The sequence below is a fragment of the Rhinolophus sinicus genome, linkage group LG06, assembly GCF_036562045.2.
Source record: "Rhinolophus sinicus isolate RSC01 linkage group LG06, ASM3656204v1, whole genome shotgun sequence".
NCBI classification, from domain to species: Eukaryota; Metazoa; Chordata; class Mammalia; order Chiroptera; family Rhinolophidae; genus Rhinolophus; species Rhinolophus sinicus.
In genome coordinates, this window is record NC_133756.1 from 52,261,009 (window position 1) to 52,287,879 (window position 26,871).

The 26,871-nt window shown below is 38.9% G+C and overlaps 1 protein-coding gene across 5 annotated transcripts in view; it reads left to right on the top strand.

Moving 5' to 3' along the window:
• Positions 1 to 24,567, top strand: part of LRRC8D (leucine rich repeat containing 8 VRAC subunit D) — a 110,850-nt gene extending 86,283 nt beyond the window's left edge. For all 5 annotated transcript variants that reach the window (XM_074335115.1, XM_019753240.2, XM_019753246.2 and 2 more), the window contains one exon: positions 21,626 to 24,567. In XM_074335115.1, coding sequence (XP_074191216.1) covers positions 21,628 to 24,207 — 2,580 coding nt within the window. In that variant the 5' untranslated portion in view covers positions 21,626 to 21,627 and the 3' untranslated portion in view covers positions 24,208 to 24,567. The remainder of the gene's footprint in view (positions 1 to 21,625) is intronic.
• The last annotated feature ends 2,304 nt before the right edge of the window (positions 24,568 to 26,871 follow it).

Sequence of the window (26,871 nt, forward strand, 5' to 3'; positions counted from 1 at the left end):
TTCTAGTCAGATTTTTTTATTTTATCACATTGCAAGTTCTGGGCACAGAGAGATTTATGAGATAAGGTGAGCAGTTTAATTTTGAAGTGGCCAACCGGCAGCAGCACTGGGGGTCGTGTGGGTCCAGGCAGGAGGAGGCTAACCCCTCCACTGCTTTTGTCTCGATGGGGAGTTCTTACTATGACTCTCAGAGGAAATGAAGGATGATAAATCCAGCTGTCGCTTCCTGTTTCTATAATTCTGAGATTTATTTTTTTTTCAAAGGGTAGACTGCTTTATTTTTAAACCAGTGGAAAATACCCTTAACCTATTCCTTGTTGGTATTTTCTTACAAACTAGATGTACTCACTTGAGCTTATAAATGGTGTGTGTGTGAGTGTGTGTGTGTGTGTGTGTCTGAAATTCCCATGATGCTGCCTGGGCTGGCTCATTCTGTGTTTTTCAACAACAGAAAGAAAACCAATTAAGGCAGATATTACTGAGCAGGAAGCTCTATATGAGACTGATGACAGTCTGATTTAGAGGAGGCCTGTAATTTATATCAGTGGTATTACCATCTCTGAGTAATGTTTTTGCAATTCTGGTCTGATTTTCCTTCTGCTTGTGTTATTAGTGAATAAAATCCTGAGTCATTTAAGCAGCACACTACCTCCTCACATACTATAGTTTATGGAAAGTAGTCATTAGGTGTAGATTACTAGGATGCAGCTTGGTGGGTTTGATTGTATAATTAAAAGTAATATGTAGAAATATTTTCTCTAATGCCACTTTTTTTTCATGGCTAATTTAAGAGACATAGAATGTGTATGGGAGCACCAGTGGTGCATCTTTAGAGAAGCACTAAAGGAAATTTATTCGGCTAACTAGAATTATAAGAACATAGTAAAAATAGGCCATCCGCTCACTGAGTAGCAATCTTTGCTCTGATAAGTGCCTTAGCCCCTCCTTTAACAGTTCTAAAATCATAGCCTTGGCAATACTCTGTTTATAGTCGGAACATATTTTGCACTTAGGAACTGGCTGGCCCAAGTTATTTACTCTTTAAGAATTACAGTTACAGTTTATAATCAATGAATTCATAATAATAAAAGGAAATGTTCATAACCTAAGTTTAAAGAAGAGCTTATACTGAATATTTGGTCTGACTTCGTTTACTCCTGAAGATAAGTAGAATTGTGACACAGTAACACTCATGGGACCTGTTCTCAGTGCACTTGATGTTCCAGAACTCTCCCATTCTAATCTCAGCTATGCCATTTCCTTGTTGCAACAGTTTCTTGGCTTTAAAAAAAAAAACGAAGACGCTGTTTCTTTGTCTCTCTACAGTTTGTAAGGATCAGGATAGTTGGAATCTATGCGAGTGCTTTTGAAAACTGAGATGATGATAAAGGAATTAGGTAATACTGTCACTAAGTGGCAGTTGGGTTGTAAGTTGTGATTTCACTTTTTATTTAGACTTTGCTCCTGAGGCAACCTTTGAACACCAGGGTTTTGTCTCCTTCACTTAAGAGTTCCTACTAATAATTCGTAAATTGGGGGGAGGGGCATGATTTAATTTGAATTCATCTAATTTAAAACAAGCTGAAGGGGGAAAGTATCGGCTTGGGTAGTCAGATCTGGGTTTGCGTCCTGCTCTCCACTGTATTTTAATTGCGTGTTCTTGGTCAAACTCGAACGTTCTAAACTTCTGCTCGCTCTCAAGAAAAGTAAAACGCAAATGCCACTGCGCAGGGAGGATGTGACAATTTAATGAGCTCAGGTGTGCCAGTACTTGGTTACTCAATAAGGGATGGTTTTCTTCCCGTCTCCTCCTTTATGTTTGCAGTACTCTCAGTGTTGAATGATGAGATGCAGCCTGAAACTGCCGCTTAGGGATGCCAGCCATACCGGCCGGTCTCCACCCTACCTCATCTTTGTGCCGCCGCCTGGCCTCCGCCTCCGTCCTGCGGCCAGGGAAATGAGAAGTCAATTAAGCTGCTCTAGGTCACTAACACTCTCCTTAGGAATAATAAATAATTTCTTTCCCACCTTCTTCCTCTCACTGTAGTCTGACTTGAGTTCTTTTAATGCTTGACCTTCGCAGGGAGTTTGAATGGGTGAGAAAGCCTGACGCTGTTTGCATTCCTTGAACATATACAGAGTCACTCATTCATATGTCTATGGGCTGTGTTTTCTTTTCAGATTTATATGGGTTGTGCAGTTATTTTTGCAAGGCACCTTTTTTTTTTCAATTTAGACTTTCCCAAAAAGGATCTTTTAAAGTTTTACGACTGTATAAGTAATACGGTGGTTAGAAGGTTAATATTTACCAACTTACCGAAGGGAAAAGCAAACAATGTATACCTAACCTCTGTTTAAGAATTTCCGTAAAATTATGAAATCTTTCATCTTGGTACCTTTATTTAGTTATCACAGAGGACGACATACTTGAATTAGAGCTCCTCGTAGACATGTGTTTGCTGTATATGATGTTGCTTTATGCTCAAAATAAGAAACAACCATATGAAAAATCTCCACTTTCTCACACTGCTGGTTTCACCTTCTATCCTGCTGCCCCTTTCCCATCCTACAGAATACACCCTGCTATTAAACCTGCCTCCCCTTCTTGCCGTTGCTTTGTTTTTCTCCCCAGCCAAGTTCTGAGAAACGGGACATCCCCTTTTCCCACTTAATCCTCGCTCACAGTGAGACACATTTCTTCACACAGTGCTCAGGCTGAAGTCTCAAGTGACTCAACGGTAGCCACTTCGTACTTCTTAACTTCCTTGTGACACTGCTTGTTCTCTCTTCTTTCAGTGTTTGCCTCCTTTGGTTTCCAGGACACAGTTCTCTCCCTTTCTTCTCTCTCTCCTTTTCCGAATCCCTTTCTTCTGCTTGTTCTCTGAATGTTAGTGAGCCCCACGATTCTCTGACCTTGTCCTCTGTAAGTACTCTCCTTGGGTAATGTCATCTTCCATATCCTGATTGGTCATAAATATGGAATTCCATCTTAGATCGTACTCTTGAGATTCAGTGGGCTACTAGACATCTTAAATTTATTACACTAATCTTAGCTATTCAAGCTGAAAAATTGAATTTACCTGGAAGTCATTTTGACTAATGTAACTTTCTCATTGATTTTCCTTCCTCCAGTCTTTTTTCTCTCCAGCCCCTCTTCCATATTCTGGAGAGAATTCTTTCTAAATTGGAACATTGACCTCATTGCCTTTCCCCTCCTTGTTCAAACCTTTCAGGGGTTCCTTATTGCCCCTTTATTATGGATCTGATAATGTTGCACTTTCCCTGAACCCTACTCCTAGAAAATTCCCTCCCCTTTTGTGTTCTGGGAAACCAGAAAGGAGTACCTTGCTCTCAAATATTCTGAGATAAGACCCTTCTCTGTCCGTCCTCCTAGCTCCCACAAGACTTGCCAGAGGACTCTCCTGTTTACCTGCCCCAATGAAACTCCAGGCCCCTTCTTTGTCTTTGAGACAACCTTCCTTAATGAATTTTCTCCCTATTGTAACAGCCTGAATAAAATCATCTCCTTAATGGTCAACTGCATTGGCTCTCACAGGTGTTACCCTTTAAGTTTTTTATAGTTATATAATTTTATATTAATTTCTAAGTACATTCATTTACTTGTAATAAACGAATGTGTTATTTATAAATTATTTTGATTAATTTATTATTTGTTAATATAAAGTATTTTGTTTATATCTTCCACTAGAAGTCCTCAGTAGCTATGAAAATTCTTGTATTAGAAGTAAAGATCAGCTATAAAATGAGCGTCCAAATCTTTCTATTTCTATACTTTTCTTTAAGAAGCATTTTTTACAAGTTCAAAATTTTATTAATTATGGTACCGGCTGCACTGCTGTAACAGAGACTTCCAAATAGAATGACTTAGATAAGATAGTTATTTCCTTCCTATGACAGTCTTGGTGTGAGTAGCCATATGCTGGCAGGCCTCACCCGTAACTTCTAAGGTTGTGCCTGCTTCCCATTTTCTAGCCAGCAGGGAAAAGGGAAAAGGAAGGCCAAATCAAGTAGCCTTGTCTTTACAGAGGTTACCAGGAAGTGAAGAGTCACTTCTTCTCACGTCCTGTTGGCTCAGCTTAGTGCCAAACCTGTTGCAAATGAGTCTGGGAAATGTTATCTCCAGTCGGGCAACAGTGCTCCCATCTAGATTGGGTGGTGATGGTAGCAGGTGTCTGTTACCAAAAAGTAGAAAGGTAGAGTGGTTTCTGGAGGATACTAAGTAGTAGTCTCTAGCACAGGAATGAAGGACTATATTGTTTAAAAAGTCATACTCCCGAGAAAATGAGTGATTTTTTTTTTTTTAAACCCATCTGGACCTACTTTGAAAGATTTTAGTTGCCATATGTAGGTAATAGGATTCAACAACTCTTACTTTTTTCCCTCTCCCTTCAGAAAGTATTCCATGCAGGGTTAAGGACGTACAAATGAAAAGGGCACTTTTTAGATCTTATTCTCAACTAATGCATTTGTGGTAAAAATTGGCGGCACAAGATACATGAGCCTATCTACAGACTAATGCTCATAGCACGGGGTTTTCCTCTGCTCTTTTTTCCTCTCATCATTTATATTTTCACATTCAGTGCAACTTTTGGTATCATTTTGTCACCATCTTCAAAATACCTTCTGAAAAGTAATGTTGACCTATTATCTTTCCAAAGGGAGTTACCAAACTCATTTCCTGCCATCTTGTATTCTTCACTCTCAGATGTGTAAATATACATTAATTATCAATGTGTTGCATAATTTAGGTCAGTTTCTTGGATGGTGTACCATGTACACTAGTAACAGAATAGGTACATGTTGGATGAAATACAAATTCTCTCAGCCCACCGCCCAGGGCACTCCAGCCATGAGCTGCTTCAGCAGTTTCCCACTTAGTGCAGTACAAATATTACCATTTCCTACATATATTCTGAGTTGGCAAAGTGTGAGAAATGTTACTTAGATGGTTTATGTCTATTTCCTCTTTGTTAAATTCTCTATTTCTTACTAGAAAATAATTGTAATATGCAACATACTACCATGATAATACCTCAGTCCCCAGACAGGATAAATACTGAGACATCAACTATGAATTGACTGTAGCTGTGAAATTGCTAAGATAGGATGTGTCTACAGATTATTTGCCTTAAAAAATGTAGACTTGTGTTTCTATATCAGCCTTACATAATGGCATCAGAAAGTTCTAGGTCATGTGGCCTATACTAAGAGTGACACCAACTCCTGGTTTCCCTTGGAGAGTCCCAGTTATACCTTATCCTGGGGTCCTACCTGGTTTAACATGTGTCACTCTCAAAAGTTTTCCAGTTCAGAAGGTGAATTATATGTTTACTTTTATTGCATATTGCTGGCCTCAGCTATTATAGTTTTCTTGACATTTATACACTTTGCTGTCATTTTAGATTAAGATATATTACACTGTGTTCCCTAAATAATTCTAGGCAGAATTGTGTTAGTGGTTCATGCTTCATCTTTTCCAGAAGACTTAGGTAAGCAGGGACAGATTTTTAAGCTCTGGGAGGGCAGGGACTGTATTTATCTTGCTCTCCTACCGTGTTTCCCCGAAAATAAGACCTAGCCGGACCATTAGCTCTAATGTGTCTTTTGGAGAAAAAATGAATATAAGACCCAGTATTACATTATATTGTACACAGTCTTATATAAGACGTGGTATATTATATTTATTATATTATATTATATTATATTATACCCAGTCTTATATTAGAATAAGACTCGGTCTTATATTAATTTTTGCTCCAAAAGACGCATTAGAGCTGATGGTCCTGCTAGGTCTTATTTTCGGGGAAACATGGTATGTATATATTCTCAGCACATATCAGATTACCTATGTGAAATATTTGTTGAAAATGTAAATGGCATGAGCTTGATGGCTTCATGACAGCAAAGGTTTGATGAATTCTATGATAGACAAGGTAAGTTATCTTCAGTTATAAGTGCCTAATACCTAACACAATGTATAGAGTTTGCGAATGAATCAATGACTCATTGAACAACCACCCTTAATCGTAATTATTGCTTAGCATTAGCAGCTTCTACCCAATGATAGTGGTCCATCAAGAAAGTAGCCATTATTATACTTATCGTTCTGATATGTTGCGTGTAAAATCACACAGATGAGCAAGTTTTGTCTTGGTTACAATAATCTGTACTTACTGTTTTTGGCTTTCCTGAGGAAGAGAAGAAGGTAACATTAATCCCTCCAAAAATTACCACCTTACATGGATAAAGTGTATCACTTATAAAGTTTAGACCTTAGTTTACATCCAACATTTGATACTTTACTCTGGAATTCCCAATGGGTGTGCCAGGAGTGAGTACCAGATGGCTACAATTTCACTTGATTTGGGTGGAGCCTAAAGCTGTGGGCCTGGTTGTTGAGTTTACTCTCTTCAGTTTACCCAAGGGCATGTATAAATGTCCTCTTTCATGTGGGCCATGACATGAAATGGGTTGGGAAACACTGTTAATGATCTCTACAGTTAAAATAGCGGACACTTAAATAAATACCGTATTTTGCCATATATAATCTGCACTTTTTTTTGCCCAAATTTGTGAGGGAAAAATAGGATGCGCATTGTACATGAATAGTACTAATTATGTATCTATATAAATGTTTTTAATTCTTTTATTTATGCTTATGAGTTAAAAGTGTTACTCTAGAAATCAATAACGATATCTGTTTGCAAAATAATACCCTGGAATACGATGATCGGTTTTGTTGAACTTACTACGCAGAGTTCTTGGCCTTCTATGACGCATAAATATTGTAAATTTGTTACCGGTACATAAAATTTCTTGTAGCTTGTATTTGCTCTTGTGGGTTTTTTTTTGTGTGTGTTTTTTTGTTGTTATTGTTTTAATTTTATCAGGGAATATTGGGGAACAGTGTGTTTCTCCAGGGCCCATCAGCTCCAAGTCGTTGTCCTTCAATCTAGTTGTGGAGAGTGCAGCTCAGCTCCAAGTCCAGTTGCCGGCCTCAATCTTAGTTGCAGGGGTCACAGCCCACCATCCCAAGTGAGAATTGAACTGTCAACCTTGTTGTTGAGAGCTTGTGCTCTAACCAACTGGGCCACCCGGCCACCCCTGCTCTTGTGTTTTTTAACTATTTGTTACATAAAATTTCTTGTACCATAATTTAAAAAATAAATGCTAAAATTCCTTTATAATACAAAAAAAAGTACCTAAATGTAAAGAAATAAAAATTTGAATTAAAAAATTAAAACGAAAGATTTTTTCCCTGAAAGTTTTGGCCAAAAACGTCAGCGTACGTTATACATGGCAAAGTACGGTACATTGGCATCACTGGCACTCGAGTATGTTACACTTTTTTTTTTAATGTTACCTTGGGCCATTTTTTCAGAGTTGAATAAAATGTCATGGCTAATCAGAAATAAATATCCAAAATTTCCCAAAGTCAAAGATCTTCATGTAATTTTCAAAGAAGCAACAGATGTAAAATAAGCAATATCATACCTAATTAGAAATTATGCTTATTTATATTTTGTACCTTCCCAATACAAAAAGGTTCAGGGGTTTTACAAACTGTAGGCTGCTCAATTGTGATTCAGCATTACAGCTCCATTAATTCTTTATAACTGAGGGAAATGCTATAAAAATATAACTGTGGCTCGCTATGAAAACTCTACTAGTTCCTTATAATTTGGGGAAAGGGAAAAGACCATTAATTCCATGCACACCTTTGCTTGTGAAGGACCTCTAGTTAAATAAATGTCTATCAGACCTGCTTTTCTAAAGATCATTTGTAATTTTCACAAGAGCTACACAAATAGATACTAAGTACTTAGAAACAAGATTAGGTTAATTGAGTATGAATAAAACATTCTTTTGTTTTATCAAATTCTTTGAAATAGGACAAAAGTGATATTCAGCCAAGTTGACCAATTTATCAATAATTCTAAAATACTTAAAAATACTTATTACTTAAATAAGTAATTACTTAAATAAAATGCTTATTACTTAAAAAGGCTAACCTTTAGGGGGAATATTTAGTTAACTCTAAGATGATTCTAGTTTCAACAATGAATACTACTATAGGAGATTATATTGTCAAAGGTCATGAATGATTTTTAAGTGTTTTGATTGTCCTTAATCTCCGCCATATTTGACTGATTTTTTACCTTTGTTCTCTTAAAGTCCCCTCCTCATTAAATTGGTTTTCTTGATTTTCTATTCTCCTTTTTCCTCTATTGATTTTTTTCTCCCCCATCAAAGCCTTCATGGTGCTTTTCAATATTTATTGTCACATTCCAAATCCTGGGTTTTCCTCAAGGGCTCCCACTTTTCCTAATATTTTCTGGAAGTCTGGAGCCAATTTTGGAAAGTGTTTGGAGTAGGAAGAGTCAATGAACATATCTACTGTGTGTGTGCAACATTATACTGGGTGATGTGTGCATCTTGTCATAGGTGTTTTATACCCATTTCATTGACAAGGAAAACGAAGGCCCATGTGTAACGCAGTAATGTGAAGCATAATTTGTGTTCCCATTTACAGATGAATTGGTAAGAGGTGGAGAAGGGGTGAAAACGCAGGCAGCCTAACTCCTTAAGCCACATTCTTATCCATTATGCTACCAACTTGTTAAGAAATGAAATTCAATTTTAAATTATTGGCTCAGTAAAAACACTCTAGGTGATTTATGCATAAATCATGCCATTTCTTGATTATCTTTGTACAGTTTTAAAGTACTTGGTATTTTTCTCATACTATTATCCCTTATCTCTTGGCTATTATTTACTTAGAAAATGCAAATTCACTTTAATATTGACCTGAAGAAAACACAGTAAAGAATGAAAATATGCTGTCTTTCCCTACCTCCCCTAAAAGGTATAATGAAGATTTTTTTTTGTTTATGTTTTGTTTTGAAATTAGTAGTAGTTTCTGTTTTAGTTTATTCCAGAAACCAGATTTTATTAGCATGAATGTCACAGACTTTGACTGTAGTATTCTTACAGTATTGTATGCTGGCTCCCTTTTGATTACATTGCATATAATGTTGTAATTGCAACGTGTTATATATATGTGCTCTCGAAACATAAATGAAGACAGAATTATTTTTGGTTTTAAAAGTGTATTTTGACCTGGAAGTATTGTAAAAAGATAGTCATCAGTCATCTATGTGTTGATTACACTGAAGTAATGTTTTTTCAAACTAAGCTTATAGATTTCTTTCCCAAGCATGTGAGGGCTTACTTTTCATTCATTACATACAGTCTGCCTACTTTTTAAAAGGATTAAAGAAAAGAAAGAAAGAAAGACTGCAGAAGGATTGTGGGGAAAAAAGGATTTGAAGGGTATATGAAAAAAGATTTAATTACAATAAAACCATTTAAATGGATGTAAAAGAAAGGGTAAGGAACAACACAGTGAAGAATTAAGAGAAATCTGGGAGTTGTCCTTGACACTTTTCTTTATCCTCCCCATACAATCCGTTAAGTCCAGTTGTTGTTTCTTTGGCCTATTAGCTCACAAATGCATCCATTTTACTCCCTCCTTCACCACGCACAGCCTAGTCTTGACCTCTGTGTTTTGCCCAGAGTAATGCAATGGCTGGCTTCCTAGTCTCATAACTTCCTTCACTGACCTGTACAATAGGCCCACAGTGATCCTTTAAGAAGCAGAAATCTGATTTTTAGCCACCTCCCCCCTCCAGCTCAAAACACATCAATGGTTTCCCGCTGCCTTTAGTTTGATGACATCAAAACCTTTCCACCTGGCTGACAGGACCATGAGTCATCTCACACTGCACACTCCTCTCCCTCCCTAAGCTGCAGGCTACTAACCTTTCAGTTCCTCGTGTGTTTCTCTCTCTCTCTCTCTCTCTCTCTCTCTCACACACACACACACACACACACACACACACACACACGGCCTTTGGACATTCTGTTCCAGCCTACCCCTGCACTCTTTCTCACACCTCACTTCAGTCGGGACTTCATCTCTGATCTTGGCCACAGGAGGAAAATCCCCTATTACCTGCCTTCCTAATACAGTGTACCATGCAAGCAGGGGAAAATCTCGATTTCCTGGAATCTGAAATTGGAGAGCTCTCTTTAAGAAAAAGAACACAACGTTAGAGATATAAAAGTAGGTGCAGGGCCTTGAAAGGGGCCTGTGAAAGGGAGGGGTCCTGAAGCTGAACCTTCTCTCACCACACAGCACATCTGCCTCTGCCGAACTTCTTGGTAGCTCTTCTCAGTCGACCATTTTATAGATTCAATTCATGAATATTTCTCTTTCCTACACTGTGTACTCTGTGAGAAAGGAAATATATCTGAATTTGCAGGTTTTGTCACCTACTTTGTCACCAGGTTTATGTCACCAGGTTTTCTCCAGGAATGTGCATCATGTTAACACTTGAGCATAGAGTACATATTTTATGGATGGAGGGTTGAGTAAGTGAATAATTAAATGAAGACTCAGGCTAAGGGTTGATGTTTATAATGCCTGTATAAAATTGAACTACATCTCTCAGAAGACAAATGTAAGTAGAGAACATCTGGACTCCAGGGCTCTTTTATATCAGTACATCATGAAAAACAAACTTCTCTGAGTACCTAGTGGTAAAGAAGAGTTTTTATCAGGTTCTTACATAAAACTGGCGTATCCAACACAATGAATAATAACAGCAGCGCACTTTTATTGAGCCCTTACCAGGTTCTGGGCACTTGCTCAACACTTTGATACGGTATTCTGATTTAAGTGTTTATTGACTCCAGTAAACTGTGCACACACGGTTAGATACGGTCGGAACTTCAGCACCCATTTCCTGTGCAGAAGGGCAGCAAACACCTGAGGACAAGAAGGAAGGCCTGAGGCTCTGGCAGCTTCATTGTCTCAGGGCGTCTGCCTCTCTGGAGTTCCTCTTCCCTGGCCTATTCTGTCACCTGGCTGTGTGCTGAAATGGCTCCTTTGTCGTGGCCCTAAGAGCCAAGTTGTATGCAGACGGTCTATCAGAATGAGTGGCCTTCAGAATTCCCTGTTAAAAAGAGTTGCATAGTGTCCTCCATCTGGACATCGTAGAATGCCTGTCAGAGCTGATCATTGTGACTTGGGCATAATTAACAATGACCTCATATGTCACTGTTATTGGTAGTAACTGTATTTGGCTCCCAGATTCAGTGCTTTCTGAGCCCTCTCCTAGAATGCTGTTACAGGTCTGCAGGATTTATTCTATTACAGACTTTTATTAAGTGCCTGTGCTGTGCATGCATATAAAAGAAACTCTCCTCCCTTCAGGTTAGGAATTCCCACCCAGGTGGAGGAAGAAGAGGGAGACAGACAGACTGATGATGGAACTCAGTTCCGCAAGGGTCCTGAGCCACCATTGTCTAACCTGCATTCATGTTTAGTCCCGATGGCTAGGATCTCCTAATAAACTGTCAAGTAGCCTTTGTAAACTAAATATGCTCCCTATCCAAGGTATAGTGTATCAATAGCTGAGTATCTTTTGCTAATGTTGAGAAGTTTTTGAGGGTTAGTAAGATGAGCATCAGGGTGAGGTACTCGGGTACTTTCTAGTAATCTTTTTAAATAATTATTATTAAAATTTATCGGGGTGACAGTGGCCAGCAAAAGTACATAGTTTTTCAAGTATACAATTCTATAATGCATCATCTATATATTGCATTATATGTTCACCACCCAGAGTCAGTTCTCCTTCCATCACCATATATTTGACTCCCTTTACCCTCTTCTACCACCCCCCTCTAGCAATCTTTACAAACCAGGAATGAAGGCTGAGAGGCTCCCAGGGGTCCCCATGCAGAGCAGACGTCCATGAGTTTGTGATCAGACAGGCCTTCTGTCCCAAAAACAATTGGAAGAGAATGTGACAAACTTTCTGGCACCATGGAAAGTTGCTTAGGGTGTGGGGGATCTCCACCCTAGCTCACTTTCCTTAGCCCGGTTTCAGACGTGTACCAGTCACACCTAAGTAAACAATATTAAAGTGAGTAAACTTCAAAAGGAAAATGGTCAGTTTTGGTGCCAGGTGTCTATCCTATAGACGATAAGTAAAAGGGAATTTAGAAATGCAAAGCTCCCCTTAGGATTCCCACTGGCTGCCTCATAAACTGGATAAAGTTAGGACTTCAAAGGGCTGACCAAAAGCTTCACTCTGAGCTGGGGGTGGATTCCTCTGGAGCCTTTCTTTAAGGTCTGTTTTCTCCCGGCTCTCATTTTAGGGGCTCGTCAAATCATTGCCATTATTTGCTCTGTTTATGTTTCCTCTAGGCTGCTTTCTCAGTAAGGACAGCTATGATTTTTTTTTTTTTTATTCTTCCCCCTTTTATCCTAGAACTTGTATCCAGCACATAAAGGATACTCCATAAATCTTTATTGAAATGAACTTTCTAGTAGAGGGCACACTAAGTGAGGCCTGTAGGTACTGAAGCATTTGTGAAATTCTGTTGGCCTGAGTTCATGGGTAAGGGAATGCTAGTGATGACTTGTAGAAAGAACTCTGATGTTGAGTGGAATAAAATGTGGAAGCCATTGATTTAGAGGCTCTTTTGTATTGTTGCATGAATAAGGTCTCATTTCCTAGTAGCTCTCAAATGAGAGCCTTCACTTCTAGAATTGATATCTAGAAGAAAAAGCAAGAAAATCCACAACCGTGTTTTAACACATTTTTGTTAATTCTTAAGATATTTTGCCTTAGATCTACTAAAATGTATTTTAGATTTTTATTCCTTAGCTTTGAAGTGAATTTTTTTCTGTGAATGTCAGTATTCCAACGGATAAAGCCCAAATAGATACAAAGTACAGGTACTAAAATATACTTTCTGTAAAACTCATTATATTTTACAAGTTCTGAATTTTTTATAGTCCTCTGCTTTCAGATGTTAAATGGATTTATAAAAAGCTTTTGACCCAAAGCAATATACAGATTTAATGCAATCCCCATCAAAATCCCAATGGCATTTTTTAAAGAAATGGAACAAAAAATCATCAGATTTGTATGGAACCACAAAAGACCCCGAGTAGCCAAAGCAATCCTAAGAAAAAGAACAATGCTGGAGGTATCACACTCCCAGACTTTAGCTTGTACTACAGGGCAACAGTAATCAAAACAGCATGGTACACAGACCAATGGAATAGAATTGAGAACCCAGAAATAAACCCTTATAAATATGGACAGATAATTTTTGTCAAAGCAAAAAACATACAATGGAGAAAAGACAGCCTCTTCAATAAATGGTGCTGGGAAAATTGAAAAGCCACATGCAAAAGAATGAAACTGGACTGCTACCTGTCACCATGTACCAAAATTAATTCAAAATGGATCAAAGACTTAAGCATAAGACCTGAAACAATAAACTGCATAGAAGAAAACATAGGTACTAAACTTATGGACCTTGGGTTCAAAGAGCATTTTATGAACTTGACTCCAAAGGCAAGGGAAGTAAAGTAAAAGCTAAAATAAATGAAAGGGACTATATCAAACTTAAAAGCTTCTGCACAGCAAAAGAAACCATCAACAAAATAAAGAGGCAACAACTGAATGGGAGAAGATTTTTGCAAACAGCGCCTCTGATAAGGGGCTAATATCCAAAATATACAAGGAATTCATACAACTCAACAACCCAAAAAAACCCAATTGAGAAATGGGCAGAGGACCTGAAGAGACATTTCTCCAAAGAGGACATACCAATGGCAAATAGACATACGAAAAAAATGTTCAACATCACTAATCATCAGAGAAATGCAAATAAAAACCACAATGAGATACCACTTCACCCAGTTAGAATGACTATCATCAACAAGACAAATAGTAACAAGTGTTGGAGAGGCTGTGGAGAAAAAGGAACCCTCATACACTGTTGGTGGGAATGCAGACTGGTGCAGCCGTTATGGAAGGCGGTGTGGAGATTCCTCAAAGAATTAAGAATAGAATTACCATATGAGCCAGCAATCCCTCTCCTGGTATCTACCCAAAAAATTTAAAAATATTGATCCGTAAAGACATGTGTGCTCCAATGTTCATTGCAGCTTTATTGATGGTAGCCAAGACATGGAAACAACCAAAATGTCCTTCTATAGGTGAATGGATAAAGAGATTGTGGTATATGTACACAATGGAATACTATTCGGCAGTAAGAAAAGATGAAATAGGACCATTTGTGACAACATGGATGGATCTTGAGATTATAATGCTAAGTGAAATAAGTCAGAAAAGGTAGAGAACCATATGATTTCACTGATATGTGGTATATGAAACTGAAAAGACGAAAGGAACAAGACAAATGAAAAAACAAAAACTCATAGACATAGACAATAGTTTAGGGGTTTCCAGAGGGTATAGGGGAAGAGGGCCTCTAGAAGAGGGTAAACGGGGTCTAATATATGGTGATGGTGAACACACAATGTGAGATATAGATAATGTATTACAGAATTGTGCACTTGAAATCTATCTGTGTAACTTTACTAACAATTATGACCCCAGTAAACTTTAATTTAAAATAAAAAATTGTAATATTCAATATATACCAATAACAAAAAAAAGCAAAATAGACAAAAGCTTTTGGAGATTAGCAAAATGGGTGGATTTTGCCCAATGTAAAATCTGACTTTGTATAACAAGTGTTTTGTAAAATCGGGTGTTTTTCCCTAACCTATTTTTTCAGCTATTTTTGAGGTATCCAAACCAAAGTAGTGTTAGAAGAAAACTGTTTTTTAAAGTGTAACTTCTTACCATATTCTTTTAAAAGGGATTAATACTAGTGAATTATATGATTTGTATATAGAATAATATCAGCTATAGAGTATCTTGCATAATTGTAATATCCATAACTATTAATGCTTATATAATACCAGTGATACAGAACTTTTGGGGAAAACTGACTCATTCTTTCTCATTTTGCATCTGAAGTAGTTATTTTCTTGAACCATATGAATTTTTGGAATCTGAATTGAGTATGGTGGGTATGTACCCACACGCACATGTGTTTATACACTTATGTGTATATTGAATGTTGAGGAAGGGTTATTTATAGGGATGGTGTAGTTATTGCTTCTTCATGAACTTTACTTTGTTCTCCTTGGACTTATTTCAATGAAGGATTTGAGAATTTGATCCCCAACAGTCTCTTGGGTATTCTCCTCTTTGCCCAGTTTGGCCAAAGAGGATGATTATTTTTTCACAGATCACAATAGAAAGAAAATGAAAATTGGTATTGGATTAAGTGGGGTATGCATACCTATGTGAAAAATGTATGTCGTAGATTGATTAATCAAGGTATTTGCTTCTTCATACGCTAAACTCTTTTCATTAATTAACGTTTCAAAGTCATTTGATTTCTTTTTACAAGGGTATTGAAGATAACCTCCTAATGCAGGTGGGACTAATTATTAAAGTTTAAATTAGGTGATCATATTTTTCTGTTTTGATGGTAGCATTTTGCTATAAATTAATATACCCACAGTCACACTGCTGATAAACAGGGAAAAGAACAAGATTTGAATCCAGGTTTCTTTGGCATCAAAGTTCTGCTCTTTCTAGTATAATCTGCCACCTCCTAATATAAGTAGTTTTAATTGAAATGTTTTTGAAAGAATTAATGAAATTGAATACAAAGTTTCATTGTCAATCATTTATTTCAGTATTCTATATACGATACATAGTTGCGACACGCTAGTTCAAAATTCAAGACATCGGCCTAATCATCATCCGCTAAAGACTGATTGAGATGGGCTTGCTTTTCTCCTCAGAGATTCTTTTTCAGCCTTCGGATTCAGGAAACATCTGTGGAGGCTTACTTTGTGTCAGACCCTGAAATGGGTGTTCTCACTACATGACCCTGTGAGGGAGGTGTTATTGTCAAAAGTTTATAGATGAGGCATGAATGCTCAGAGGGTAAGTAAAAGGCTAAAAGACTTTTCTCCAGAACTGCTTCATGTAATCATAATCACATAACAGTCATTTTAAACCATATTTGAGTTTAGAAAATGGTCTAGCATGAATAGCTGCAATTAATCCTGTTTCTGTTGAAATGGCAGTTGGGGTAGTAAAAGAAAGATTGAAGTCTAGCTTCTAAATTTTAATGGCTTTATTGAGATATAATTCATATACTATAGAAGTGTATAATTCAGTGTATTCATGGGGTTGTCTAACCATCATAGCTTCTAATTTTGAACTTGACTATTAGTTACTGGTTTATTCTATTATTACTGGCCATACTTTCAAATAAGAAAATGAAATTATTAATATATATCCTAAAAGAATTGAGATGCAGTCTCTGTATTTTCTGATTCATCTTTGTCCAGCCAAAATCCAGTAACTTCTCCCTTTCAGTTCTAGTACAAAAAGCTTCCTCAACTTCCATGAGAAATGTTTGTTTACAGGAATATTAAGCTGGTTTTCATATGTGCCATAGACAGAGAAGCCTTGGAATTTGGAATCCACTTCCTCGTTACGTAATTCTTTAAGTTCTTTGCAATAGACATATTATAAAGGAGAACCCAAAAAATGTCTGCAACTAATACTAAGTGTGCCTTCCTCAAGTTTAAAAAAAAAAAAAAAGCAAGAATCCCCTGATGACTATTTATAGTCCTTCTGAGTCCTAATTCGCTAAAGACATCCAACTTCCAAGATACAGGACTCAGAAAGCTAGATAATGATCTCCTTTCATGGACTTGAGTTTCACTTGAAAGTCACTTGAGGATCATAATGTACTTAATATGTACTATGTTATATGAATATGTATTTTATATATATGTACACACAACACATTATATGAAAAGCAGCTTTTCAAAGTGCTACTGCATCTTTAATTCTGCTAATGGTTGAAACACTCCCTGAAACGTAGGAAGTCTTGCCCGTTTTTTGCTGGGTCAAATAGGATAATAGATACATTAATTGAAGTCCAGTGTTCAAGACAAGAGCTAGTCAGTGGCTGACATTGCAGGAAAGTACTGGTTTCCTGCCTTACAGCCCAGGCACTTCCTTAAGGCTGCACTTAAATCATCCATGCCTTGGTTTTCATCTCTTGATGTAACTATAAAATGTCATATCTGTACATGGGCATACTAGACTAATAAAATGGGGTGACCTTAGAATCATGTATAGTTTCTGTAACACATAATTTCTTTCATGTCTCTATATATTTACACTTGCTGTTTTTTTCCTGCCAAAATTGTATTCCTTACCTTCCCCCCCACCCCATGATGGTTCCCACCTCCCCCCACCATCTCAGCTTAAAAACTATCTCTGTGAAACCCTCCCAATTACCTAAAGCAAACGTGTTTCCACTGTCCTGTGCCTCTCCTATACTTTGTATTAACCAGATTGGAGCAACTTTCCTACTGGGTTATAATAACACACGTACTGCTTGCCATCCCCCATTAGACCGGGGCCTCCTTGAGGGCAGCGCCGAGTAGGTTAACATCATTTCTGTATTCCCCACCATGGTGCCCGGCTCATGGTTTCCTTGAATTTTGATTGAATGTCATGAAAGGTTGCCTTGGGGAAGGTGGTGATTACATAATTGTAGTCCTTTGTCTCCTCAAAGCCAAGGACTACTGTGAGAAGGTCCCTCCTTCAACAGCCAACCCTTACCACGCAGCCGTTGGATGACAGCGTGATAGAAAAAAAGATTTGGAGATGAAAGATTCTGTTAGCTCTCACACGTCATTGTCTTAGGGAGGTCATTTAAGCTTTTTGTGCCTCAGGTTTCCTCCTGCTGTTGGGCAATAGTAATGCCTAATTCACTTGGTTATTGTGAGAATCAGCTGAGATATTTTATAGAAAATAATTTTGCAAGCTTAAAGCACTGCAAACATGAGGACCAAAGAAGAGAGGCAATGCAATCTAGTAGAAAGAACATAGTTTGGCCTTCGTTGAGCTTTTTAAGTCCAGACTCGATCACTTACTATTTGACTTCCATAACTCAACTCCTGCAAGCCTATTTCTTTACCTGTCAAGGGAAAATAATAACACTTTGGCAGCTTAGAGTAATGTTGTGAATGTGAGAATGGAATTCCACTTGGGTCCCACTTGAGCACCAGCCAGAGCTTTTGCACTTTGTATATGCATGCCTTTGCACCCTCTTTTCCATGACAGATGCAGTCCCTTGTACTCCAGGGAGAGCAGGCCCCTTCTCTCAGGCTGGAGAGATAAACAGCAAGGGGAGGCTGCCAGAAGAAGGTCAAGGGCTTCCCTGGCCTATGACCCCAGCCAGCCCTGGGTGTGCCTTGGGACGGGGATGATGCAAAGCCTCAGTCTGGTGTCATAGCACATTCCTAGGGCAGCTGTTTCTGCTGCAGCTTCTTTTACCATTTCTTTTTGAAACTTTTTATGGAAGTTAAAACATACATACCCCAAAAGACACATAACCTAAATGTACAGATCACATTTTATAAACTGAACACACCCATGTTACCAGGTCATTCATTCTTATTGCTGCCTGATATTCCACTTTGTGAATACACATTTCATTTTTCTCTTCTACTGTTGATGGGCATTTGGATAGCTTCCAGTTTTGGGCTATTGCACATGTCTTTTGATGAGTATGTAGATTTCTCATGGGTATATACTTAGCAGTAGAATTGCTAGGTCGTAGAGTACTCATATATTTAGTTTTAGTAGATATTAACCCAAGTGTTTCCCAATATTATTATAGCAGTTCACACTCCCACCAAACAGTATTTAAGAGTTCTGATTGCTCCACAGTCTCACCAGCACTCAGTATTTTCTGTCATTTTAATTTTAGGAATCATGGTAGATTTTATAATATTTTGTAGCATTTTGGAAATAGAACCATTCACTCAGCCCCCCCAAACCTGAAATTCTAAACTTTCATACATTTTCATACAAAATTTCTCAAGAACATTTAAAATGTTCTGAAGGGATTTTCAATAATGCACTCTGTACAAAAGCTGGGGATTATATCAGATATAAACCTCCTTTTACAGTGTTTGGTATGTGGAAGGAAGATGACAATGGATAGCTGCTTTTATTATTATCATCATGATCATTATAATAACCACCATCACTAAATGCCGTCTCTGTTCTGTTCTTCAGGAGAGAGAGTAGGACGTGGTGGACATACGGCAAATAAGCATAGTCTCTGCCCACCAGAAACTCAAGATCCAGTTGAAGGGACCAACATTAGAAACAGATTATTAACAGGCATTGGGAAAGGAGATGGTGCTTGACCTGGAGCTTGAAGAATAAGTAACAGTTCAACAGAAGGAAAAATAGGATTGGGCTGGAGGAAATGGCAGGGACACAAACCCTTAGTGGGGAGTGGCAGAGTCGACCTCGTGCTGGAGAAGAAGGGCCTGTCTGAGGCTGCAGTCTCGGCAGCTGGTCTCGGTTGTTCAACTATTGTCCTTGCAGGGATGTGGGGGGACGAGCTGGCGACCTTTGGGGGTCAGTATGAAATCACAGTACTCTAATGCTGTATTCTCTGCACCCACCTTTTACCACTCTTCTTCCTCTGGGAGAATCATCAGCCTTCCCCTCTTTCCGGGAAGCAAAGCCTGTAAGTACGAAGTTCTTAAAAACCACCGCTGAAGCTTTGACAGCTGCAGGGTATCCTGGTCACAAGGGTCCCACAGTTTCTCTGCTGTGTGGTCCTTTGGCTATTTACTTTTATGCTGAGGCCTAACTTGGGGGTTTTATTCTTGCATGGTCCCCTGTTGCTTTATGATGGCAATGCAGTTTAAGAAAATGCTCTTCTGCCCAGTACCATGTGGAGACAGTTAATAAATGTTCTTGAGGAAATTTGATGATGATGATGACCAACTGTGTGTTGGTGATTGTTACATAGCAATATGGAAAGCGGACGTGGTCCCTGTCCTCATTGAATTTATAATCTAGTGGGAGAACAAACAAGTGTACAGTTGGTTCTACCACAGTGTGATAAGGCTGTGATGGATGGAGGTGCAGAGTCCTATGGGGGGCACATCAGAGCAGCGCCTCTAGGGATTAGGGCGGGCTTCCTGGGAACTTGAGAGAAACCTGATAGCCTCCGGAAGGGCAGTGGGGAGGAAGTATTCCAGGTCCAAGAAACAATGTGTAAGAGAAGCTGAACACAAGGGAGAATGGCTGGTTGGAGAAACTGGAAGAAGTTATTAGCCTAGAGCACAGAGGATTTGGAGAGGAGGGGCGAGACACTAGTAATCAGTCATAATACTGTTTCCTAGTGAAGCCAGAGTCGGCCTCAATCCTTTGCAACACAGCACTCTGGGCAACGTTTACACAGATAGATAAAAACTACCTTCCATCCTTTATTTAAAAAATAAATGCATTCCCAGAACCTTGGGTAGTTTCCTTGCCTTTTATCTTTTTGTTTTTTGCTACTTTTAGAAATCATTTTTTATATGAATATAGGAACCGGAGAACTTCCTGAGAAAGCAGAAGTAATGTTGCTTTTCAAGAAGTTGAAACTTCCAAATTCAAGAAGATAAACATTTGTTTCCCATCCAAGATTACAGAAGCCCATTCCCATTACTTGCCACTATAAACATTGTGTTTTTCTTGGTTCCTTCCAGAATGATTGTCCTTGTACTGTATTATTTGTATACTAGCTTCAGGATTGTAAAGCTGCCAGCTGTTAGTGAATGATGACCACATTTTTGAGTGTCCTGGCACCAGGATTCTCTTCGTTGCTGCTGCAGTCACTGGCTTTGGTAGAGATCAGAGGTCTTATTAGTCCTGACTTAGTGTCATCATCACTGATCATTCCGTGCCTACGTGTGTCTTTGGCCCTTTTGTCATTCCACATGTTTTCCATTGGTGCTACATCGAGGGCCAGAGTTTCAGCTCCATATATTGATAAATCCCAAGTAGGTAGACTAAGATTCCTTTTATATTCTAGACCCTTAATTTCAACTGTTGTGGGACATTTCCACCAGGGTGGTAAGAGCTAACACAGAAGAGCTAACAGATACGTGTGGCCAAATGGTATGCTAAGAGCTTTACAATCAGCTTAGTTTAAGCTTTCTAACAACCCTTAGAAGTTATCATCCTCTTGCTACAGATGAAAAATCCAAGGCTTGGAGAATCACACCATTTGTAAGTGGTAGGCCTGAGGCTGGAAACAGGCTAGCCAGAGTTTAATAGTATACACAGACCCTTCAATTTTGGCTTGTACAAACTAGCAGTAATCCCAACCCCCTATCTCAAAACTTCAGTCAACCTTAAATCAGTCCAGTCCACAACAGATACCATCCTGTTCTTATATCTTTCCTCAAGGTCCAGTAAGTTATAAGTCTTTAAATTCTGTCTCCTAAGTCACTCTCAAATTTCTACTCCCCCCTTTCTACTTGAACCACTATAGACCTTGTGCAGACTGTCATTATTTCTTACCTAGTAGGCAATCTATTCCCCACCCAGTTTTTGTTTTTCTCTTCTCTTGGGCTAGGAGAGAAGAGCTACTATAGCAAACCACCATTTTTCTCACATATGTTCCTTTTAGTTTATTTTCTACTGTACCTATCGTGAATGAAAAGACAAGACCAGGATGAGAAAACTTAGGTTGGAGCAAATAAAGGGTTTTTCTCATTTAATGTTTTCAGTTGCATCTCTATAGTAACGTCTTTTGTTTGCTTGTTTTCTAGGAATGTTTACCCTTGCAGAAGTTGCTTCGCTTAATGACATTCAGCCAACTTACCGAATCCTGAAACCATGGTGGGACGTGTTTATGGATTACCTGGCTGTCGTTATGTTGATGGTAGCCATCTTTGCAGGAACCATGCAACTTACCAAAGATCAGGTGGTCTGCTTGCCAGTATTGCCGTCTCCTGTAAATTCAAAGGCACACACACCACCACCAGGAAATGCTGACGTTACCACCAGTATCCCAAAAATGGAAGCAGCCACTGACCAAGACCAACATGAGCGGGCGACAAGTGACATTTCCTTTGGCGCATCTGCTGTGACACCTGACATACCTCTCAGAGCCACATATCCTCATACAGATTCCACAGTTCCAAATCAGGAGGCAAAGAAAGAGAAGAAAGATCCAACAGGCCGGAAAACAAACTTGGATTTTCAGCAATATGTATTTATTAATCAGATGTGTTACCACCTGGCCCTTCCGTGGTATTCTAAGTACTTTCCATACCTTGCTCTTATACATACTATTATTCTCATGGTCAGTAGCAACTTTTGGTTCAAATATCCCAAAACCTGCTCAAAAGTAGAACATTTTGTTTCAATATTAGGAAAGTGCTTTGAATCTCCTTGGACGACTAAGGCGTTGTCTGAGACAGCATGCGAAGACTCGGAGGAAAACAAGCAGAGAATAACAGGTGCCCAGACGCTACCAAAGCACGTGTCTACCAGCAGTGATGAAGGGAGCCCCAGTGCCAGCACCCCGATGATCAACAAAACGGGCTTCAAATTTTCAGCTGAGAAGCCCGTCATCGAAGTCCCCAGCATGACCATCCTGGATAAAAAAGACGGGGAACAAGCCAAAGCCCTGTTTGAGAAAGTGAGGAAGTTCCGTGCCCACGTGGAAGACAGTGATTTGATCTATAAACTCTATGTGGTCCAAACAGTTATCAAAACTGCCAAGTTCATTTTTATCCTCTGCTACACGGCAAACTTTGTCAACGCCATCAGCTTCGAACACGTCTGCAAGCCGAAAGTTGAGCACCTGACTGGGTATGAGGTATTCGAGTGCACCCACAACATGGCTTACATGCTGAAAAAGCTGCTCATCAGTTACATATCCATCATTTGTGTTTATGGTTTTATCTGCCTCTACACTCTATTCTGGTTATTCAGGATACCTTTGAAGGAGTATTCTTTTGAAAAAGTCAGAGAAGAGAGCAGTTTCAGTGACATTCCCGATGTCAAAAACGATTTTGCGTTCCTTCTCCACATGGTAGACCAATATGACCAGCTCTATTCTAAGCGTTTTGGTGTGTTCTTGTCAGAAGTCAGTGAAAATAAACTTAGGGAAATTAGTTTGAACCACGAGTGGACATTTGAAAAACTGAGGCAGCACGTGTCCCGCAATGCCCAGGACAAGCAGGAGCTCCATCTCTTCATGCTGTCAGGTGTACCCGATGCTGTCTTTGACCTCACAGACCTGGATGTGCTAAAACTTGAACTGATTCCAGAAGCTAAAATTCCTGCTAAGATTTCTCAAATGACGAATCTCCAAGAGCTTCACCTCTGCCACTGCCCTGCAAAAGTTGAACAGACTGCTTTTAGCTTTCTCCGAGACCACTTGAGATGCCTTCACGTGAAGTTCACCGATGTGGCTGAAATCCCTGCCTGGGTGTATTTGCTCAAAAACCTTCGAGAGTTATACTTGATAGGCAATTTGAACTCTGAGAACAATAAGATGATAGGACTTGAATCTCTCCGAGAGTTGCGGCACCTTAAGATTCTCCACGTGAAGAGCAATTTGACCAAAGTTCCCTCCAACATTACAGATGTGGCTCCACATCTTACCAAGTTAGTCATTCATAATGACGGCACTAAACTCTTGGTACTGAACAGCCTTAAGAAAATGATGAATGTTGCCGAGCTCGAACTCCAGAACTGTGAGCTAGAGAGAATTCCACATGCTATTTTCAGCCTCTCTAATTTACAGGAACTGGATTTAAAATCAAACAACATACGCACAATTGAGGAAATCATCAGTTTCCAGCATCTAAAACGACTGACTTGTTTAAAATTATGGCATAATAAAATTGTTACCATTCCTCCCTCCATTACCCATGTCAAAAACTTGGAGTCACTTTATTTCTCCAATAACAAGCTCGAATCCTTACCAGTGGCAGTGTTCAGTTTACAGAAACTCAGATGCTTAGATGTAAGCTACAACAACATTTCAATGATTCCAATAGAAATAGGATTGCTCCAGAACCTGCAGCATTTGCATATCACGGGGAACAAAGTAGACATCCTGCCAAAACAACTGTTTAAATGCGTTAAGTTGAGGACTTTGAATCTGGGGCAAAACTGCATCGCCTCCCTCCCAGACAGAATTGGTCAGCTCTCCCAGCTCACCCAGCTGGAGCTGAAGGGGAACTGCTTGGACCGCCTGCCAGCCCAGCTGGGCCAGTGTCGCCTGCTCAAGAAAAGCGGGCTTGTTGTAGAGGATCACCTTTTTGACACCCTGCCACTCGAAGTCAAAGAAGCATTGAATCAAGACATAAATGTTCCCTTTGCAAATGGGATTTAGACTGAAATAAATACGTGCACGCCGGTGTGCAGGAACAACTCCCTAGATTACAAATGCTCATCTACAAGTTATTGCAAGATAATGCATTTTAGGAGTAGATACACCTTTAAAAATAAAACAGACAGGATGCATAGAAGGCGCATAGAAGGCATAACCGAATGTTCAATGTTTGTAGTGTTTTAAGTCATTCATTTCCAAATCTTTTCTCTTTTTTTCTTTTGGGGAAAGGGAAGGAAAAATTATAATCACTAATCTTGGTTTCTTTTTAAATTGTTTGTAACTTGGATGCTGCCGCTACTGAATGTTTACAAATTGCTTGCCTGCTAAAGTAAATGATTAAATTGACATTTTCTTACTATATCACCTTTTTTGAGGTGTCTTGATTTACTTTACTGAATTGGGGCAATATTGCTTTTACTCAGACCACTACAGACACATCAGGTCCAAACTTATAAATTTAGATTTGCTGAAATATTGATTTCCTTCCTGTTTTAATTTAAAGCACCTCAAATAAGCTCTTCTTATAATATTTGACTGGTACTGCTGCTTCTGAGAATCCCATTTGATAGATTTTATACTCTTTTAAAAGTCTGGAATGTAGTAAACGTGTGTAGCTTGTTGGGAGTTTTGTTTGTTTTTAAAGGATAAGTAATAAAAAATAATAGAAAATAGCACTCCCCTTAATAATAGCTTTTTTTCCCATAGTCTGGAATTCTGATTATATGTGTATTTTTCTATCAATAATAATAGGGTTACCAATAACTAGAAAATGTTTTTAAAAAAATAAATTTAATCTGATTATAACCAAAGTAAAATTTTTAGTGATTTAATGATTAACAGCCTTCTAGTAACACCTTTTAGAAGATAACACAAAATCAAAGCAAGTATTATTTGATTTCTTGCCCTGTTTTCACTGTTGAGGGGGAAAGAAATAGGACTTGTAGTTCATTGAGTTGGAAAACTCTTAACTTTCCCTGTTTATTTGAGTGACAGGCTATATTTGCTATGTTTGTCTGCAGCTAGGAGGGGTTGTGTCCAGGGAAATGCTGGCAGAATGTACTTTTTAGATAATAGTTGTCCTTCTTTATCTAACTTACCAACAAAGTATCTAAATCCATCTCAGAAAATCAAAAAATTCCCTGCCACCTATTTAGGTATTGGTTAGCAAGTATTTCATAGGTCTCTCTATGGGAGTTCTTTTTGCAAGAGAAAAGTAACATCTGGCACTCTGGACAATAAAGCAGAATCCTCTCTATACAATACTAGATTCACTTCATGACATGCTGGACGTTCTCTTATCACACCTTATGATGGCTTGAAGGGTTTTTCAGAGAATGGAAAAAATGGACTCACGTCTTTGCTTTTTCTCCCAAGAACTGGACTCTGGGGTTACTGGTGTGTCGCAGGTGGTGGTCAACCTTTGCGTGCTGTACAGGTTGTAAATACTCCATGAAGTGTTATGCCTGATCAAAAAGACTGTGGCTGCTGTGGCTCAGTTAGGGACCGACCCCCTCCTCCAGCATCCTAACCACTCCCTCTCCTAAAAGACTTGAAGGGCTAGACAAGCTTATGAAAGCCCAAGTTGAAAATATCAGAAAACAATGGCAAATTTGGTGAATAAGCAAATTCTCTCCCATGTACCTGTCTTCCATTTCTCTCTCAGCACTCATGAATATATTCACCAGTATAGATTCCACACCTACTTTGTGCCTAGCCAGTTCAAGGTACTAGGGATTCAGTGTTGGAATGTGTCACAGCCCCAAGCTACATGGAGCTTCTTAGCAAACGGGGGGGGGGGGAGGGTGACAAATATTATGTAAATAATGCAAATGATTCATTACAATTGTAATACAGGAGATGTACAGAATCTGTGTAAGTGAATAATGGCTGGGATGGGGAAAAAAGAGGAGCTTCAGGAAAGTTTTGCTTTATAAACCACCTGTAAACACTCCCTCTGGACACTGTCCTTCCACCAGCTGCATAGGGCACTGTTCACCCTACTTAGTAATGCCCCCTCCAGGAATTGGTACAGCATTTTTAGAAGGTTGCCACACTGTCCTGTTTGTGAGATAAAGAGATCAGATCTTACGACCCTTGCTTGTCTTCCTTTCTTAAAACAAATGTATGTTTTTTTTCAAGGGCGCGTGTGGCAGGCCACCCATTGCTTACCTTGTTTTTCAGAGAGCTGAACTGTAGGAGCCAGAGTCCTGCAGCAGTCCCAAAGCTTGACCCCTGTCAGCGGCCCCGAGGCACCTGTGTCCTAATCAATACTTGGGGTTCAGTCACCTAGAACTGATTGGTGTTACATGCCTTCAAACAATATCAAAAGGTACCTTTTCTCTTACCCAGACTTCTGTTGACTTTATCAGCTCCTAATGATTTCCTTGAACTCTGAGAAGTTCATGGTCGATTGATTTAAATGCCACATTCCTTGCCACTGTTTGCAAGTAACAATATTTTAAAGGCAGTTTCCTAAGAAATGCTGATTCATCTAACACTCAATGCGCTGGATCTTGGAGTCTCAACAAAACAGCAGATGAGATTATGGGCCCACGTATACTACCAACCCATGTATTTTCACACATTGATGTTGGCTCTGCACCCACCAGACATGGGGAAAAAACAAGTTAGAAGGTACAAGTTTTGGCTTACCTAGTTTCGTAT